Source organism: Scyliorhinus torazame, chromosome 28 (genome assembly GCF_047496885.1).
Source record: "Scyliorhinus torazame isolate Kashiwa2021f chromosome 28, sScyTor2.1, whole genome shotgun sequence".
Lineage (NCBI taxonomy): Eukaryota > Metazoa > Chordata > Chondrichthyes > Carcharhiniformes > Scyliorhinidae > Scyliorhinus > Scyliorhinus torazame.
The window spans coordinates 17884913-17904442 of NC_092734.1; the positions used below are offsets into that span (position 1 = coordinate 17884913).

At 47.8% G+C, this 19530-nt stretch overlaps 2 protein-coding genes across 3 annotated transcripts in view; one reads left to right on the forward strand and one right to left on the reverse strand.

Moving 5' to 3' along the window:
* Positions 1 to 5222: 5222 nt before the first annotated feature.
* Positions 5223 to 16294, reverse strand: rps24 (ribosomal protein S24). Of its 2 annotated transcripts, XM_072491555.1 has the most exons (7): positions 16189 to 16293; positions 13113 to 13178; positions 10608 to 10817; positions 10409 to 10519; positions 9437 to 9456; positions 7599 to 7632; positions 5223 to 7375 (listed from the first exon to the last, which is right to left on the reverse strand). In XM_072491555.1, the coding sequence occupies exons 1-5, from the start codon at positions 16189 to 16191 to the stop codon at positions 9451 to 9453; spliced, it is 396 nt and encodes a 131-aa protein (XP_072347656.1). In that variant the 5' UTR covers positions 16192 to 16293; the 3' UTR covers positions 5223 to 7375; positions 7599 to 7632; positions 9437 to 9450. The 2 variants fall into 2 exon arrangements, with proteins under 2 accessions (XP_072347656.1, XP_072347658.1); XM_072491557.1 differs by lacking the exon at positions 9437 to 9456 and having other exon boundaries at positions 16189 to 16294.
* A 1080-nt stretch (positions 16295 to 17374) lies between these two features.
* The window catches only part of parga (poly (ADP-ribose) glycohydrolase a), a 174344-nt gene continuing 172188 nt past the window's right edge, over positions 17375 to 19530 (forward strand). Inside the window, exon 1 of the mRNA XM_072491558.1 lies at positions 17375 to 17488. The gene's annotated coding sequence lies outside the window, so the exon portion shown is untranslated. The remainder of the gene's footprint in view (positions 17489 to 19530) is intronic.

The following is a 19530-nucleotide window of genomic DNA, read 5'->3' on the forward strand; positions in this document are numbered from 1 at the left end:
ACCCAGGGCTGGACAGATCGAGGCCAGGACCGGAAGGAGGCCGGCTGCAGCTAGGGTGCTTCAGGATTTTATGGTGCAGGTGGGAGGAGTAGATCCCTGGAGATTTAGTAGACCTAGGAGTAAGGAGTTCTCGTTTTTCTCCTATGTACATAAAGTATTTTCACGAATAGATTTTTTTGTTTTGGGAAGGGCACTGATCCCAAAGGTGACGGGGACGGAGTACACGGCTATAGCCATCTCGGATCATGCTCCACACTGGGTGGACCTGGAGATAGGGGAAGAAAAACAACAGCTTCCACCCTGGAGAATGGACATGAGATTATTGGCAGATGAGGGTGTGTGTTTAAGGGTGAGGGGGTGTATTGAAAGGTACTTGGAAATTAATGATAATGGGGAGGTACAGGTGGGAGTGGTCTGGGAGGCACTGAAGGCAGTGGTTAGAGGGGAGCTGATATCTATTAGGGCACATAAAGGAAAGCAGGAGGGTAGGGAAAGGGAGCGGTTGTTGAAAGAACTGCTGAGGGTGGACAGACAATACGCGGAGGCACCGGAGGGACTATACAGGGAAAGGCAAAGGCTACATGTAGAATTTGACTTGTTGACTACGGGTAAGGCAGAGGCACAATGGAGGCACAGGGTGTACAGTACGAATATGGGGAGAAGGCGAGTAGGTTGTTGGCCCACCAACTGAGGAAAAGGGGAGCAGCGAGGGAGATAGGGGGGGTGAGAGATGAGGAGGGAGAGATGGAGCGGGGAACGGAGAGAGTGAATGGAGTGTTCAAGGCATTTTATGAAAGATTATATGAAGCGCAGCCCCCGGACGGGAAGGAGAGAATGATGCGCTTTCTGGATCAGCTGGAATTTCCTAAGGTGGAGGAACAGGAGAGAGTGGGGCTGGGAGCACAGATTGAGACGGAGGAAGTAGTGAAAGGGATTGGAAGCATGCAGGCGGCGAAGGCCCCGGGACCAGACGGATTCCCAGTTGAATTCTATAAGAAATATTTGGACTTGCTGGCCCCGCTACTGATGAGAACCTTTAATGAGGCGAGGGAAAGGGGGCAGCTGCCCCCGACTATGTCAGAGGCAATGATATCGCTCCTCCTAAAGAAGGAAAAAGACCCGCTGCAATGCGGGTCATACAGGCCCATTTCCCTCCTGAATGTGGATGCTAAGATTCTGGCCAAGGTAATGGCATTGAGGATAGAGGATTGTGTCCCGGGGGTGGTCCATGAGGACCAAACTGGGTTTGTGAAGGGGAGACAGCTAAATACAAATATACGGAGGCTGCTAGGGGTAATGATGATGCCCCCACCAGAGGGGGAAGCGGAGATAGTGGTGGCGATGGATGCCGAGAAAGCATTTGATAGAGTGGAGTGGGATTATTTGTGGGAGGTGTTGAGGAGATTTGGCTTTGGGGTCGGGTATATCAGGTGGGTACAGTTGCTGTATAGGGCCCCGATGACGAGCGTGGTCACGAATGGACGGGGGTCTGACTATTTTCGGCTCCTTAGAGGGACGAGGCAGGGATGCCCTCTGTCCCCGTTACTGTTTGCACTGGCGATTGAGCCCCTGGCCATGGCACTGAGGGGTTCCAGGAAGTGGAGGGGAGTACTTAGGGGGGGAGAAGAACACCGGGTATCTCTGTATGCGGATGATTTGTTGCTATATGTGGCGGACCCGGCGGAGGGGATGCCAGAGATAATGCGGATACTTGAGGAGTTTGGGGATTTTTCAGGGTATAAACTGAACATGGGGAAAAGTGAGCTATTTGTGGTGCATCCGGGGGGGCAGAGCAGAGAGATAGAGGATTTACCGTTGAGGAAGGCAACAAGGGACTTCCGGTACCTGGGGATCCAGATAGCCAAGAATTGGGGTACATTACATAGGCTTAATTTAACACGGTTGGTGGAACAGATGGAGGAGGATTTCAAGAGATGGGACATGGTGTCCCTGTCGTTGGCAGGTAGGGTGCAGGCGGTTAAAATGGTGGTCCTCCCGAGATTCCTTTTTGTGTTCCAGTGCCTCCCCTGGTGGTGATCACGAAGGCTTTTTTCAAAAGAATTGAGAAGAGCATTATGAGTTTTGTGTGGGCTGGGAAGACCCCGAGAGTGAGGCGGGGATTCTTGCAGCGTAGTAGGGACAGGGGGGGGCTGGCACTACCGAGCCTAAGTGAATCCTACTGGGCCGCCAATGTTTCAACGGTGTGTAAGTGGATGGGAGAAGGGGAGGGAGCGGCGTGGAAGAGATTGGAGAGGGTGTCCTGCAGGGGGACTAGCCTGCAAGCAATGGTGACGGCGCCGTTGCCGTTCTCACCAAAGAAATACACCACAAGCCCGGTGGTGATGGCTACATTGAGAATTTGGGGGCAGTGGAGATGGCATAGGGGAGGGACGGGAGCTTCGGTGCGGTCCCCGATAAGAAACAATCATAGGTTCGTTCCGGGGAGAATGGATGGGGGATTTGGAGCATGGCAAAGAGCTGGGGTAGTACAATTAAGAGATCTATTTGTAGATGGGACGTTTGCGAGTCTGGGAGCGCTGACGGAGAAATATGGGTTGCCCCAAGGGAATGCATTTCGGTATATGCAATTGAGGGCTTTTGCGAGGCAACAGGTGAGGGAATTCCCGCAGCTCCCGACGCAGGAAGTGCAAGATAGAGTGATCTCAGAGACATGGGTGGGGGACGGTAAGGTGGCGGACATATACAGGGAGATGAGGGACGAGGGGGAGATCATGGTAGATGAGCTGAAAGGGAAATGGGAAGAATAACTGGGGGAGGAGATTGAGGAGGGGCTGTGGGCTGATGCCCTACATAGGGTCAACTCATCGTCCTCGTGTGCCAGGCTAAGCCTGATACAATTTAAGGTGCTACACAGGGCGCATATGACTGGAGCACGGCTTAGTAAATTTTTTTGGGTAGAGGATAGGTGTGCGAGATGCTCGAGAGGCCCAGCGAATCACACCCACATGTTCTGGTCATGCCCGGCACTACAGGGGTTCTGGGTGGGGATGGCAAAGGTGCTTTCGAAGGTGGTGGGGGTCCAGGTCGAACCAAGCTGGAGGTTGGCTATATTTGGGGTTGCAGAAGAGCCGGGAGTGCAGGAGGCGAGAGAGGCTGACGTGTTGGCCTTTGCGTCCCTTGTAGCCCGGCGCAGGATATTGTTAATGTGGAAGGAAGCCAAACCCCCCGGGGGTGGAGACCTGGATAAACGATATGGCAGGGTTCATAAAGTTAGAACGGATTAAGTTCGTGTTAAGGGGTTCGGCTCAGGGGTTCACCAGGCGGTGGCAACCATTCGTCGACTACCTCACAGATAGAGGGAATGGAAAAGAAGTAGATAACAGCAGCAACCCAGGGGGGAGGGGGGAGGAATCGGACGGACTCTCAGGGATGTTATTGTATATGTATAGGTATTTGGTATATGTAATTGTATATTGGATTGCTGGACTGTATTTTTGGAGAGTATTTATTTTGGACAAGGCAGTTGCCATTTAGTTTTGTTTATATATTACTTATTTATTTGTTTAAAACTGGCCACGGTTATTTATATTGCTTTATTGCTGTGTAAAAGAAACACTACGTATTGTTATGTTTGGCCAAAAAACTTGAATAAAATATATTTTTTTAAAAAAGAAAGGGGAGTGTGGGTTTAAGGGGTATCTCTAAAGGCGGTGGATCTAGAGCCCCAGGCAGCTAAAGGCAAGCTTCAAGGCCAGAACTGGAAGAGTAGACATCTTGGGAGTTGTATGACTAGACAACTAATGAGTTCTCCCTCCCTTTGATTTTCAAGTTTCTATGAACACCCCGCTAATATTAATTGTTCTTTATGAACCTTTGGAATGCTCTACCCCAGAAGACCTTGGAAGCCAAGTCACTAACTTGATAGTTTTTCGAGGCGGTCACAAAGATGAATGAAGCAGGTAGGGCAGTGGATATTGTCTAGATGGACTTCAGCAAGGCCTTTGACAAGGTCCCTCATGGCAGACTGGTACAAAAGGTGAAGTCACACGGGATCAGGGGTGAGCTGGCAAGATGGATACAGAACTGGCTAGGTCATAGAAGGCAGAGAGTAGCAATGGAAGGGTGCTTTTCTGATTGGACGGCTGTGACTAGTGTGTTCTACAGGGATCAGTGCTGGGACCTTTGCTGTTCGTAGTATATATAAATGAGTTGGAGGAAAAGGTAACTGGTCTGATTAGGTTTGCAGACGACACAAAGGGTGGTGGAATTTCGGATAGCGATGAGGACTGTCAGAGGATACAGCAGGATTTAGATTGTTTGGAGACTTGGGCGGAGAGATGGCGGAGTTTAATCCGGACAAATGTGAGGTAATGCATTTTGGAAGGTCTAATGCAGGTAGGGAATATACAGTGAATGGTAGAACCCTCAAGAGTATTGTCAGTCAGAGAGATCTAGGTGTACAGGTCCACAGGTCACTGAAAGGGGCTTCAGGTGGAGATGGTAGTCAAGAAGGCATACGGCATGCTTGCCTTCATTGGCCAGGGCATTGAGTATAAAAATTGGCAAGTCATGTTGCAGCTGTATAGAACCTTAGTTAGGCCACACTTGGAGTAGTGGTCAATTCTGGTTGCCACACTACCAGAAGGATGTGGAGGCTTTAGAGAGTGCAGCATTTATCAGGATGTTGCCTGGTATGGAGGGCATTAGCTATGATGGGTTGAATAAACTCGGTTTGTTCTCACTGGAACGACGGAGGTTGAGGGGCGACCTGATAGAGGTCTACAAAATTGAGAGGGACATAGACAGAGTGGATAGTCAGAGGCTTTTTCCCAGGGTAGAAGGGTCAATTACTAGGGGGCATAGGTTTAAGGTGCGATGGGCAAAGTTTAGAGATGTACGAGGCAAGTTGTTTTTTTAAACAGAGAGTATGGGTGCCTGGAACTCACTGCCGGAGGAGGTGGTGGAAGCAGGGACGATAGTGACTTTTAAGGGGCATCTTGACAAATACACGAATCGGATGGGAATAGAGGGATACGGACCCTGGAAGTGCAGAAGATTTTATTTAGACAGGCAGCATGGTCAGCACAGGCTTGGAGGGCCGAAGGGCCTTTTCCTGTGCTGTACTTTTCTGTTATTTGCCGAATATACTCAAGACGGAAATTGATAAGATTTTTGGAGCGGCCAAATGGCCCATAACTGCTTCTCTTACCCACCATGTTTTTAAAGCAAACTAAAGGTAGCAAAGTATTTTAAAAATGAACTATAGTACAATAATGTTTATTGCTGTCACAAGTAGGCTTACATTAACGCTGCAATGAAGTTACTGCAAAAATCCTCTAGTCGCCACATTCCAGCACTTGTTCGGGTACACAGAAGGTTCGGGTACACAGAAGTAGAATTCAGAATGTCCAAATTACCTAACAAGCACATCTTTCGGAACTTACACGGGCTCCATTTGGCCGCCTCTCGGTAAAATGAATGAGATTGTCCGTACATAAGCTACCACCAGACTGAACATTTTCACAATTGCAAAAGGTATCTTTTGAACTGAACTTCAAACTGGTGAAAAGCAGACGAAACATTAGCGAGGTCTTTTTATGAAAAAACATGTCAATTAACTTCAAGAAACTCAGTGGATTGAGTGGAGGGCTACACTACACCATTGACTTTAGCAAAGTTTGAAAGAGGTCTCCGTACTGCCACCATCAGCCCAAGCAGTGGATATACAGAACATACTCTCTCAAATATAACACGTAATTGGATATAAAAACAAAATGCTGAATCTACTCATAATTCTGGTTAAAGGTTGTCAACTGGAAACAAAACTGTTTCTCCCTCTCCAAAGATGCTGAGGGTTTCTACCAATTGTTTCTTTTTCAGATTCCACCATTCGCTGGGAGTGTTTTATTTTTGTGTTAGCAATCAATCGGGGGGAGGATGTAAAAGGCCTTTAGAAATATGTACCACCGATCACGATTAAGTAAGGGTTAGTAAAGAAACAAATTCCTCGAGGAACAAATGATTCAAATTACAGAAACGTTACACCAAGGCAACAATTTGCAATATTAAGCGAGCAAAACATCTTGGAAGGCATTTACTTTGCTCGCCTGTAGAATTCAGTCTGTAAAAATCACAGGCCCAAAAGACTGGGAGCTCATTAGATTTAGCTGAACTTTTGAAGCATATTTCATATCCGTGTGGACATGGTCTTCTGGAAATTTGAAAGCAAGATTATTCCACCCATCCATCTGTTGGTAGGGGAGATTTAATCTTTCTTCAGTGATATTCCTGTCTTAGCATATTTCACCTGGCATGTAACGGGACCGTTTCCAGCCTGAGAAAGGCCACGGAGGAAGTGGAACATAGGGATCAAACATCAATAAACACAGGAGGTGATGGGACTTTGAGAGTTCAGGTGGGCAGCAGAAGTCTAGATGAGCTGAAGTGTATGAAGTGCAGTAGATGGGAAGCCCGGAATAGTTCAGTCTGTGGTTTACAAAAGCACGGATGAGGGCATCAACAGCAGGTGGACTGGGGCAAGTGTAGACAGATGAAAGTCCAGAAATAGGCTGTCCTTCCCCAAACGGGCTGCCAATCGATTTATTCAAGTGTGAGTCGGTGGCAAGGAAAGGGGGGGGGGGGGGGGGGGGGGGTGAATGAAGGCCATAGCTTCAGTCAACATATTTCATTGGACAAAAATCCATAATCATACGTGTAGAATCTGACACATTTCTGAATGATGGCAGGGGACAGCATGCTAATAGTATTAGTGGGTCATCAATAGCTCAGTGGGGTCTCTAGAAGTAACTGGGACAGGAAGAGAAACCATTGCGAGAGTTACTCGACAAGTGGACAGGAAATACTGCACAGAAGTTGCATTTAATTGTTCATTTAAATCATGACATGAAGGGCAAGATGAGATACCAGCTGTTGGGAGATACAAGGATAAGTTAGTTTTAAGTAGGAGAAAATTATGAATCTCGTTAGGCTCCAGTTGGTGGTCTTTTGAGGCTGCTAATATAATTCACAAATCATTGAACTATTTTAGGTGCAATAGATTGTGAGCAAACTATTAAAGCTCAGTCAAGGCCGATGGGATAAAACCACCTGGTCCACTGGCTGCAAGGGAGTTTTGTTGCTAGTCTAATTTCTGTCCATTTGTAATACTGCTTCAAAGTTAACTTGCCCCCTACCCTGAAGTGAGTTGCATGCCATATATCCATACACCACTGATTTACATTCTCTCTGAAGTAACATCAACTTTAATACTTTTTCCAAGGCTGTATGTACATCCTCAACAGCTCCAATCCCAGCATGGACACTGGACACAAATGATGACAGCAATTCAATTTAATAGAATTTATTTGAGGACGCAGACAAATAATTACAAGTGGTGATCCGTGGGTAGTTTAGTCTGTTAGCAAACAAAAAGAAAAAGGAACTGTTAGAAGTTTGCATCTTTACATCATCAGTGGCATTTGATAGCTCAAGGGCTGAATCCTTAGAAACAACCTGAATCACTTTCAACATTTTAAGATTAAAAAATATTTGAGAGGCAACAGGCTTCATTTTCATTAGAGAAATTATTCTTCAGCATAAGTTTTCTATTTAAAATCAAAAGTACATGAATTACTCACATTTCAAGAAGCCTTCAATGTCTTTCCCATGTTACTGCAGCAAACAAAATAAAACAAAATAAGCCCATCTACAAGAGCACTACAAGTTATTTAAAAAAATCATTTTGTAGCAAAGCATGAGAGCATCTATTGATCATCACATCCCCTCCCTGGAGTAAAATGTGATTGTGCTATTTAGAGAGAAAGATTGAGTGCAAGTCAAGAGGAGATAGTACCCAGGGAAGCTTGTATACCTCTCCGCTACTAATCGAAACAGCATTCAGAAGCCAGTGACTGTTTCAGACTATCAAAAATCTTTGTTTAAGAACTTTATTCTAGCTTTCATTTGACACTTGTTTTGGGCAACAACCATTACAAAAATGCCACGTTACAACGCAATCCTCTCCCGAACGAGAGGGGGGAACGTACATCACTAATTAACCCAGTATGAAAAAAAACGATTAACAGGCAGCAGAGAAGTCGCAGAAATCAATCTAAACGACAAACCTCACAATGAGTCTCCAAACAACGTGAAGTAGTTCCACTTAAAATTAGTCACTGAAGCAACATACGGGAATAATTTCAGCACTGAAAATTTCATAGCACCAAGCAACTTTGCTTTGAATCAATTTTCAGACTGAAACATGTTGATTGTGCAAGTGTAAGCAGCAAAATGTAGAGTGACAGATGAGACATCCTCAACGAGCGGGACAATATTACATTTCAGAAATAAATAAAAGCTGTCACAATCCACAGGAGATTGATTCTCTATTATATCAAGTTTCAAAATACGACTGAAATATTGCAGACTTCTAAAGACTAGTCAGTGAAAAGATATCACAAGGGACAAGGAAGCAAAGGATTTAAGCCTTGAATTTTATTTCACACCAAGCACCACACCTTCCTATAAATCTCAAAATGTTGTTCCTCTACTTATCCAGATTTCACTAGTTTACCATAAAAGTGAAGTCATGTATTGAGCCTAATTTCACCATGTGGTCCAACATTTAACCATTGCTCAGGTCAGCCATCCCTCTTGCGCACCTCATACACATGCTGAGGTGACTAACGGTTTAGCACAAATTAGCTTGAGACATGAACATTGAGCCTCTTTTTCTAACTTCCTTTCATCCCACCCATTTACCCCTTCATGCCGGATTACAAATTAATGTTTTGTTTTGCCTGATGTTTACGTCTACAGTTGAAAGCCACCATTATGCACACCTCACTGAATTGTGTGCGGTTAAAGGTCCTATTAAGGTTCAATAACTAGCTCTAGAATGACCAGCAGATGGAGCATGTATCCACTTTTAGAATTAAAAAATGGGTCAACAGCATATACACCTAGCTGGCAATGTACTCTACATAACTGTCCATAGAATTACATCTGTGATAGAATTGCTACCAATTTTATATCCACCTTCAACAATAAGATCACACCAGCAGTTTACCTCAATCTTTGAATAATACTCATTATATTTGAAGTTTACCTTATCTTAAGTAACCTGACTTCACAGGTGCAAGAGAAGTTATTCAAATCGATGAGATATCAATTTATCTTAATTCAGAGGGAGTGTTTTAAGGCAGTAAGATTACCAGTGCACAGATTCACCTCCAATATTTCTTTTTTTTTTAAATAAAAAAAAATCACATTTTGTGTCTCGTCCACAGTCATGATAAAATTGAAGCAACCACGACAGAAAAATTTGGAACACCCTGATTTGATTACAAAGCCGCACAAGATTTACGTGAAAAATTGCAAGCATGCAGAGCACGAAGCGGGTGATCATAAAAAGCAAGACAGTGCAAATTTAAATGGCATGCAGTTTATATCAGCACACATGCTTGGAATCCAGTACCTGCCATTGACGCTTCATTTCTGAAGGACATAATCCACAAGAACAAGAAAGGCAAAACAAAGTTATTGACTGATTACAGTAAAGGAACAAATCAGACAATGAACTCTGGAAACTTAGCTATTGGTGACTGGAGGATTATACACCAAACTCTCAAATTACCCACTAAAACTACTTTTCAGCACAATGTTACAACAAGCACTTAAAACATGTAGCTTGGTGGTGAATTCTTGTTTGGCTGAAAAAAAAAACCCTACTCCAAACCAGGGGTGTCCGGTCCCTTCCAAACTTATGCCAAATAGGGCGGGGGGGGGGGGGGGGGGTTAACATTAACACAGAGAGGAAGTTAAAAAAGAACCCCCTGAACATGATGTCTGTCCACCCACAAAGCCTGAAAACTTCCACCTCTTAAAAGTTGATGGACTCATAAGACTAGTAAAGCCCCTGAGCAGTATTTACCAGTCTTCCTAGTCCAAAATTCAAAGGCGACTTGGTGGATGGAACCAACATGAGCTTCACAGGCTGAATCATACAGCTGTGCAGGTAAGACTTCAGACACCCCTGTGCTAATTTACATTAGCAAACTCTAGTGTGAAACTATTAATTGCAGGATTTTGAGAAATGCATTATTTTAAAACATGCTCTGTTAGGGGTGAATACGAGCGAGAGAAATGGCATCTTTACCAAATGCCATGCCACAACAGCCAACTACAAATACGTGTATTTATAACTGAGATTTGGTGGCACTGTCGGGAAAGTCAAGCTTATTAGTAAACTGAAGACTAAAGCACCTACACACAAATACAATATTAATTACCTTCTATGGTCCGGAAGAAAAAAAAGATAGCAAATTTGAACAAAAAAAAGGACAGAAACTGAAAAGTGAAGCTCTCAAATGGATAGCTGAAAGTAAAATGTAATTATGAAACAGAAACAAAGCACAAATACATTTTCTTTGACAACAAGTTTTCATACCTTTTTGCCGGCACCAACGTTTGCTTTAGCTGTGCCCCGTACTTTCTTCATTCTGTTCTTGCGTTCCTTTCGCTGTTTCCTGGAAACCTTCTTTCTCTCCAACAGACCGTGCTAAAAACACAAAGGACAAAAAAGAATCTGTAAATATGGAGCCAAGCGCCCACAAATACCACTGAGGTAAGACTATTTGCATTCTTACTCTTGCCAGCCTGTGTTTGGGTTCATTTTTCTTAGCGTAATCCAAGGAATCGTAGACCATGGCAAACCCCGTTGTTTTGCCGCCGCCAAATTGTGTCCTGAAGCCAAAAACAAACACAACGTCTGGTGTCGTTTTGTACATTTTTGCCAACTTTTCCCTAATTTCTGTCTTGGGAACTGTGGCTTTGCCAGGATGGAGGACATCGACAACCTAGATGTAAAAAGTGAAAGTTTGAGTGAGTGCAATATTTAAATTCATTCCATAAATTGCATGAAAAAGGGCAGCACGGTGGCGCAGTGGTTAGCCCTGCTGCCTCACGGCGCCGAGGTCCCAGGTTCGACCCTGGCTCTGGGTCACTGTCCGTGTGGAGTTTGCACATTCTCCCCGTGTTTGCGTGGGATTCGCCCCCACAACCCCAAAAAGATGTGCAGGTTAGGTGGAATGGCCACGCTAAATTTCCCCTTAATTAGAAAAAAAAGAATTGGGTACTCTAAATTTAAATAAATACATTTCATGAAAATAAAACTATTCTTACAGAAAGGTCAAGGGGCATGTGAGACTGTACCAAAAGGCATTGCCAATGTCAGAAATAGCATGCCTCTCTCAATCCAGTTAACTCAACATATGGAAGCTATAAGGCAACATCTAACCAGTCTGCTATCGCACCTTACCAAAACAGACACACAGGCAGTATATGCCATATTTTCCAGACTTCAGGGATAGAGTGGCCAAAAATCAGAGAAAGCACCAAAAGGAATATAAGATACAATCAATCAGTGAATGGTAAGGGGGGCACGTGGCACAGTGGTTAGCACTGCCGCCTCATGCCGCCGAGGACCCGGGTTCGATCCCGGCTCTGGGTCACTGTTCCTGTGGGGTTTGCACATTCTCCCAGTGTCTGCGTGGGTTTCACCCCCACAACCCAAAGATGTACAGTTTAGGTGGATTGGCCACACTAAATTGCCCCGTAATTGGAAAAAAATATCAGTGAATGGTGAAAATGACCCCGAAAATGCCTGCTGGTCCTAGATTCTCCACTCCGTGGATATCGTCATCGACTCCAACGAGTTCTCCAATATCCTGAACACTTCAAACAAATCAGCCATTAACAGTCTAAACTCTAGGGAATACAACCCTCACTTCTGTAATCTCGCAGAACGTAATCTTTGGGAGTCCAGGCACAAATCTGGTAAACCAAGCTACACTCCTTGCAAGGCCGATACATCTTCTTACGCTGTGGTGCCCAATCTGCTCTCAGTACTCCAGGTGTCATCTAACCAGGCTGTGTACAGCCGAAGCACGACTTCTTCACCCTCATATTGCAGTTCTCCAGATATGAAGGTCTCTAATATTTTCCATACCCATTTAATAACGTGTACCTGGGTCCCCAAATCTCTTTGGGCCTGCATTCTTTCCAGTAGGTCGCTGTTTATCACTTTTAGGTCTAAGTGAATGAGTTCTACGTCGAAATCCATGTGCCAAATTGAAGCTCATTCACTTTGCCTATCAGGAACTCTTTGTAATTTTATGCTCCCATCTGCACTGCTTACACATTCATGTTAAATCTGCACCAACAGGGCTGACTACTGCAGCAGTTTGCCAAAACACTGAAGCAGGTATATTACTCGAGTTTAAAAGTTGCTTGCTAAAACAATGAACTCCGAAGACTCGGTGCAGACTAGCAACGCTAAACTTTTTTAAAAATTCATTTATGGGATGTGGGTGTGGCTGGCTGGACCAGCATTTATTGCCCATCCCGGAGGGCATTTAAGAGCAACCACATTGCTGTGGGTCTGGAGTGACATGTAGGCCAGAACAGGCAAGGACAACAGATTTTCTTCCCTAAAGAACGTTAGTGAACCAAATGGGTTTTTACAACAATCGACAATGATTTCATGGTCACCTTTAAACTTTTAATTCCAGATTTTTATTGAATTCAAATTTCACCACCTGCAATGGCGGGGTTCGTACCTGGGTCCCCAGAGCACGACTCTGGTTCTCTGGATTACAGATCCAGCGAGAATACTACACCACCGCCTCCCCATTTAACCTATCATTACCATAATCCTTCATATCCAATTGAAGGATTAGAATTACCCTCAGCTTCCCACCGATACAATTTTCCTTCCCATTTAAATGGAGGAACTCAAGTGAAAGGTCATGACCATGTTTCACAAGAGGAGGAAACAAGGTAAGGCAGGAAGAAGCGTTGATGAGACAACACAAAACCTTTGTTCGTCAAATACTGAAGGCTGCAGGGAGAAAAAGGAAAAGTGAGGAAAGATAATAATTCTACACGAGACCGTGGTAAAGAAAAAGTTAAAGTAGTCGCGGTCGGTCGAGGAGTCTCAGTTTCAACAAGTGGACAGCAAAGCAGAAGATGGAAGGAAAAACAAGAAATGGTGAAAATTAGAGAGAAAAAAGCGTTATCAGGCGAGCTTCTTTTTTATACCCTTATGGAAATAAAACATGCAATAGAGAGAATAGCAAGATATTTCTACTCACCATTTGCTTGCGTTGAAGCAAGCGGTTTGTCATGAACTTTCTTGTTCTGACGGTCACAGTGTCGTTCTAAAAGTAGAAACAGCAAACATTTAAACATCTAGCGGAGTATCAAGGGGTGAAAAGTAAAGTCACTGTAGTCCCAGATGACCATAGGCTGCTTTCCCCTTTGAGGGGGGGGGGGGGGGGGGGGGAGAGCTGACTGATGGGGATTTAACCTGAGGGTCACCACAACTCAGGCGAGGGGCAAGGTTGAGATGGCGGGGCCTTCATGAATAACCTCAAAATAACACGAGATTATCTGTCCTTGTATTTCATTACTGTTCATGGGACTTTACAATGTGCCAAATGATTGCTACATTTCCTGCACGACAACAGTGACCAACCTTCAAGCTGTTGTAAAATGCTTTGGAATATCTCAAGACCATGCGAGGCACAATCTAAGTGCAAACCTTCCTTTTACTTAAGGATTATACAAAGAAATTGGGACAAGAAAAGCAATTAAACATCAATTTGCCAATTGGAGGCTTCCTTCAGCTAAAGCTCTAATTCAACTCTGTTCCGATGGACGATTGGACATAAAGTAAAGACAAGTCGGAACATTTTCCAACTGAACAGATGCATGACCATGGTTTGTAACTTCTGGCAAACTCGCCCCCAACTTTGCAGCATGGTAGCAGTGGTTAGCACTGTTGCTTCACAGCTCCAGGGTCCCAAGTTCGATTCCCAGCTTGGGTCACTGTCTGTGTCGGAGTCTGTGCGTTCTCCCTGTGTCTGCGTGGGTTTCCGCCGAGTGTTCCAGTTTCCTCCCACAAGTCGCGAAAGATTTGCTTGTTAGGTAAATTGGACATTCTGAATTCTCCCTCCGTGTACCCGAAAAGGCGGCGGAGTGTGGCGACTAGGGGCTTTTCACAGTAACTTAATTGCAGTGTTAATGTAAGCCTTCTTGCGACACTAATAAAGATTATTAAATTCCTACTCGAGGATGCTAGGCCAGTCTGAGCCAGAGTGCAAAATGAACTTAGCTTTGGATCAAATGCCTTTCCTAACCATCACCAAGACTACCTCCGCATGGATTGTCCACCTCTTTCTCACTGATTAAACCTTTGCCCATGCTGTCATCACCTCAAAGCTCCATTTCTACAATAACTCCCTCCTAAGTTTGAGCCGACTTGAGTCCTCCAACTGAGCCCCCCCCCCCCCATTCCACCACCCACGTTTTGCTTCTCCTTTGTTTTTGCAACCTTCTTCATGCCGTGTCCCAGTCTGAAACCACAGCAGAGGCTTCAGCCACGTTGGCCTCGTTCTGTATAAATTCTCCCCCCAAAACCCCTGCATCTGGCAAGCCTCCCCTCACTCGAATGTATGTGTCACCTTATTTTAATCAAGTCACCAGTCATAGACACAGAGAAAATAGGAGGCCATTCAGCCCTTAAAGCCAGTTCTACTATTCACTATGATCATGGTTGATCATTCAACTCCATATCCTGATCCCACCTCTCCCCCATATCCTTTGATCCTCTTCACCCCAAGTGCTATATGTAACTGCTTCTTGAAAATATACAATGTTTTGGCTTCAACTACTTCCTGTGGTAACAAATTCCCCAACCACTCTCGGGGTGAAGAAATGTCTCCTCTTCTCTGTCCTAAATGGTCTATGCTGCATCCTCAGGCTGTGACCCCATGTTCTGGACACCCACACCATTGGGAACTTCCTTCCTGCATCTATCCTGTCTAGTCCTGTTAGAAGTTTATAGGTTTCTAAGAGGTCCCCCTGAACTCCAGCGAATTCAACCCTAACTGACTCAATCTCTCCTCGTACATCAGTCCCGTCATCCCAAGATCCAGTCTGGTAAACCTTTGCTGCACTCCCTCTAAAGCAAGAATAGCCTCCCTCAGTTAAGACCAAAGCTACACAGGTGTGGCCTCACCAAGGCCCTATATAATTGCAGCAAGACATTTCTGCTCCTGTGCTCAAAGCCTAACATACGATTTGCCTTTTTTACCGCTTGCTGGGCCTGCATGCTTACCTTCAGCGATTGGTGTACGAGGACACCCAGGTCTCATTGCACATTCCCCTCTCCTAATTCATGGCCATTCAGATAATAGTCTGCCTTCCTTTCTTTGCTACCAACCTCGCATTTCTCCAAATTATACCGCATCTGCCATTAATTTGCACTCATTAAACTTGTACAAATCACACGGAAGGATCTCTGCATCCTCTTGACAGATCACCTTCCCACCCAACTGTCACATCTGCAAACATGGAGCTATTACATTTTGTTCCCTCATCTAAATTATTAATATATATTGTGAATATCTGGAGTCCCAGCAACGATCCCTGCGTTACCCCATTAAGTGACTGCCTGCCACTTGTATTCGTTGAAGATGGTATTGTTGCAAGGTCCATTAAAAAAATGCATTGATTTTCGTAGAATAGAATTGACACATCGAGTCGGCACCGGCCCTTGGAAGGAGCACCCTACTCGAGCCCATACTTCCATCCTATCGGTTACCCACCTAACCTTTTGGACACTAAGGGGCAATATTTAGCATGGCCAATCCACCTAACCTGCACATCTTATGGACTGTGGATGGAAACCCACACAGACGGGGGGGGGTGAAGAAAAAGAGCGTGCAAACTCCACACAGGCATGTGAGGCAGCAGTGCTGACCAATGTCAGGAAACAAACTTGAGAGAGTGCTCCTTTCGGGATGAGAACTTACTTAACTGTGACCAACAGCCTCCGAGATCAACGCTGCTACTTCTCTGCCTCCTCAAAGCACTCACTCTACATCAAGGTGGGTTATTGAACGATAGAAGCCACCCCCCTTCCCCTTGCAATGGAGCTGAGGCCCGGGCAGTGACAGACACGGGGGGGGGGGGGGGCTCCTGCCGCTCCGGCGGACCAGGCCCCGCGGCCGAGGCGGCGCTTTCCCCGACCTCATTCGCGCGTCGCTAAATCGAACCGACCGGCTACAAACGCGCGCCGCAGCGGCCGGCTCTCCGGCCCCGAGCCGGGGTCGGATGGCCGCGGATGGCGGAGATTGGGGACGGATCCGCCGGCGCCTCACTCACCATCGCGTCGGCCGCCTCGTCGCTCGGCTCGGAAAAGGAAGTAGGACCCCGCTCCTGTCAATCATATGTCCTCGGGAGGGCCAACGCAACTGCCTGATTGGAAACTCTCTTAGCCTCACACTCCTTTAAGTGTTCCTTTGATAAATAAATAAGCGTGCATTCCTTTAAAATAAAAAAATACACGTCTATTTCCCCCACATCTCAGTCTATTGCTCACTGTCTATTTTCAGCATAGAATCACACAGCGTAAGAAGAGGCCCTTCTGCCCCTTGTACCTCTGCCAGCTCATTAAAGAGCTGACTCAATGAATCCTCACTCTTTCCCCAACACTGCAAATGCTCACATTCTAAGCATTGTCTTGCATCTTTGAATTTGTCTATATATATGTTTCTGGAACATACCTCTTCATTCACCTGAGGAAAGAGCAGCGCTCCGAAAGCTAGTGATTCAAAACAAACCTGTTGGACTTTAACCTGGTGTTGTAAGACTTCTTACTGTGACTGTTTAAGGTATAGAAAAACAGAAAATGCTGGAAAAACTCAGCACATCTGGCAGCACGTGTGTAGAAAGAAACAGAGTTAATGTTTTGAGTTCATATGACTCTTCTCCTGCTGCTCCTCGTCCTATTGTCTACGTATCTTCTTCCGAACAGTCGTACAGACACAAAACCTAGTTTCTTGTTGCCACATTATTTATATGGCAGGTCAATGGTAACTCCCCAAATGTGGATAGTTGGGGATTCATCTGTGGTTATTTCACTGAATGCCAAGGGGCACGGTTTAATGATTCAAATGAATTACTTGACGACCAGTTAAATCAAAATGAGCAGAACTGTTGAGGGAGACTGATTTGATAAACTTTAGGGCCAACGAAAGAAGCATCGCCTGAGACAAAAATCACATCCTTCCATGCCCGGTGGGCACCTTAGGGGGCTGGAATGATTTATAGGCCCTCTTAATCACATTTTAATTCAATGTTTGGTAAGTATCTATTGCTTTGTTATGTTTGGGCAGTGCCCCTACCAGGGGCGGCCCCTTTTTAATTTGTCCCCCAGTTTGTTTAAGACCCACACTTCCTGGAATTCCCTCCAGCCCCCGCCCCGTTCCTGGGTGACGTCACCGCGCCGCGACGTCAGGGCTGGCCGCGGGGCAGGCCGGGAGTTGTAGTCCAGCCTCCCGCCTGCCCCCATTGGCCCGCGGCTGCGCCCTGCCACCCGGGAACTACAGCCGCACGGCGCCGGGCGCGGAGCGGAGCGAGCGGGGAGGAGAGGCCGATGGCGGCAAGGCGGTGGACGCGACAGGTTGAGATGCGCTGGTTGACGGAGGACGCGGGAGTGGGCGCCTTCTTGATGGCCACCGCGCCGTGCAGCCCCCCCCCCGGGAGGGGGTTCTGGAAGATTCCGCGGCCCGTGCGCGCGCACGGCGATCTCGCCGCCCCCCCCCCCCCCCCCCGGGCCTGGGCCACCGCCACCCTGAGCAGCGGCGCCAGCTCCTCTCCGCCCCGTTATTATTATTCACAGGGCGGCCATTGACCCCCCCCCCCCCCCCAAACACAGCCATGAGCGGCCTGACTGCCAGCCCCCCAGGAAACGGCTGAGGCGGGGAGAGTGCCCTTCCAGCGCCGCAGCGGGCTCCACCTCCCCTCATCCTCCTCCTTCCCCTCATCCTCCTCCTTCCCCTCGTCCTCCTCCTTCCCGCATCCTCCCTCTCCTTCCCCCCATCCTCCCTCTCCTTCCCCCCATCCTCCCTCTCCTTCCCCCCATCCTCCCTCTCCTTCCCCCCATCCTCCCTCTCCTTCCCCCCATCCTCCCTCTCTTCCACCCATCCTCCCTCTCCTTCCCCCCATCCTCCCTCTCCTTCCCCCCATCCTCCCTCTCCTTCCCCCCATCCTCCCTCTCCTTCCCCCCATCCTCCCTCTCCTTCCCCCCATCCTCCCTCTCCTTCCCCCCCATCCTCCCTCTCCTTCCCCCCATCCTCCCACTCTCCTTCCCCCATCCTCCTCTCCTTCCCCCCATCCTCCCTCTCCTTCCCCCATCCTCCCTCTCCTTCCCCCCCATCCTCCCTCTCCTTCCCCCTCATACTCCCTCTCCTTCCGCATCCTCCCTCTCCTTCCCCTCATCCTCCTTCCTCCTGCCCCCTCATCCTCCCTCTCCTTCCCCCATCCTCCCTCTCCTTCCCCCCATCCTCCCTCTCCTTCCCCCCATCCTCCCTCTCCTTCCCCCCATCCTCCCTCTCCTTCCCCCCATCCTCCCGTCTCCTTCCCCCCATCCTCCCCTCTCCTTCCCCCCATCCTCCCTCTCCTTCCCCCCCATCCTCCCTCTCCTTCCCCCCATCCTCCCTCTCCTTCCCCCCATCCTCCCTCTCCTTCCCCCCATCCTCCCTCTCCTTCCCCCCATCCTCCCTCTCCTTCCCCCCATCCTCCCTCTCCTTCCCCCCATCCTCCCTCTCCTTCCCCCCATCCTCCCTCTCCTTCCCCCCATCCTCCCTCTCCTTCCCCCCATCCTCCCTCTCCTTCCCCCCATCCTCCCTCTCCTTCCCCCTCATCTTCCCTCTCCTCCCCCCATCCTCCCTCTCCTTCCCCCCATCCTCCCTCTCCTTCCCCCCATCCTCCCTCTCCTTCCCCCCATCCTCCCTCTCCTTCCCCCCATCCTCCCTCTCCTTCCCCCCATCCTCCCTCTCCTTCCCCCCATCCTCCTCCTCTCCTTCCCCCCATCCTCCCTCTCCTTCCCCCCCATCCTCCCTCTCCCTTCCCCCCATCCTCCCTCTCCTTCCCCCATCCTCCCTCTCCTTCCCCCATCCTCCCTCTCCTTCCCCCCATCCTCCCTCTCCTTCCCCCCATCCTCCCTCTCCTTCCCCCCATCCTCCCTCTCCTTCCCCCCATCCTCCCTCTCCTTCCCCCCATCCTCCCTCTCCTTCCCCCTCATCTTCCCTCTCCTTCCCGCATCCTCCCTCTCCTTCCCCCCATCCTCCCTCTCCTTCCCCCCATCCTCCCTCTCCTTCCCCTCATCCTCCTCTCCTGCCCCCTCATCCTCCCTCTCCTTCCCCCCATCCTCCCTCTCCTTCCCCCCATCCTCCCTCTCCTTCCCCCCATCCTCCCTCTCCTTCCCCCTCATCCTCCCTCTCCTGCCCCCTCATCCTCCCTCTCCTGCCCCCTCATCCTCCCTCTCCTGCCCCCTCATCCTCCCTCTCCTGCCCCCCTCATCCTCCCTCTCCTGCCCCCTCATCCTCCCTCTCCTGCCCCCCTCATCCTCCCTCTCCTGCCCCCCTCATCCTCCCTCTCCTGCCCCCTCATCCTCCCTCTCCTGCCCCCTCATCCTCCCTCTCCTGCCCCCTCATCCTCCCT

What these genes read in the sequence shown, in the direction of transcription:
- rps24 (XM_072491555.1), bottom strand. An exon ending in TGCTTCAACGCAAGCAAATG is followed by an intron (nt 10,818 to 13,112) that starts GTGAGTAGAAAT and finishes TTTTACATCTAG; the next exon opens with GTTGTCGATGTCCTCCATCC. An exon ending in CCAAACACAGGCTGGCAAGA is followed by an intron (nt 10,520 to 10,607) that starts GTAAGAATGCAA and finishes TTGTGTTTTTAG; the next exon opens with CACGGTCTGTTGGAGAGAAA.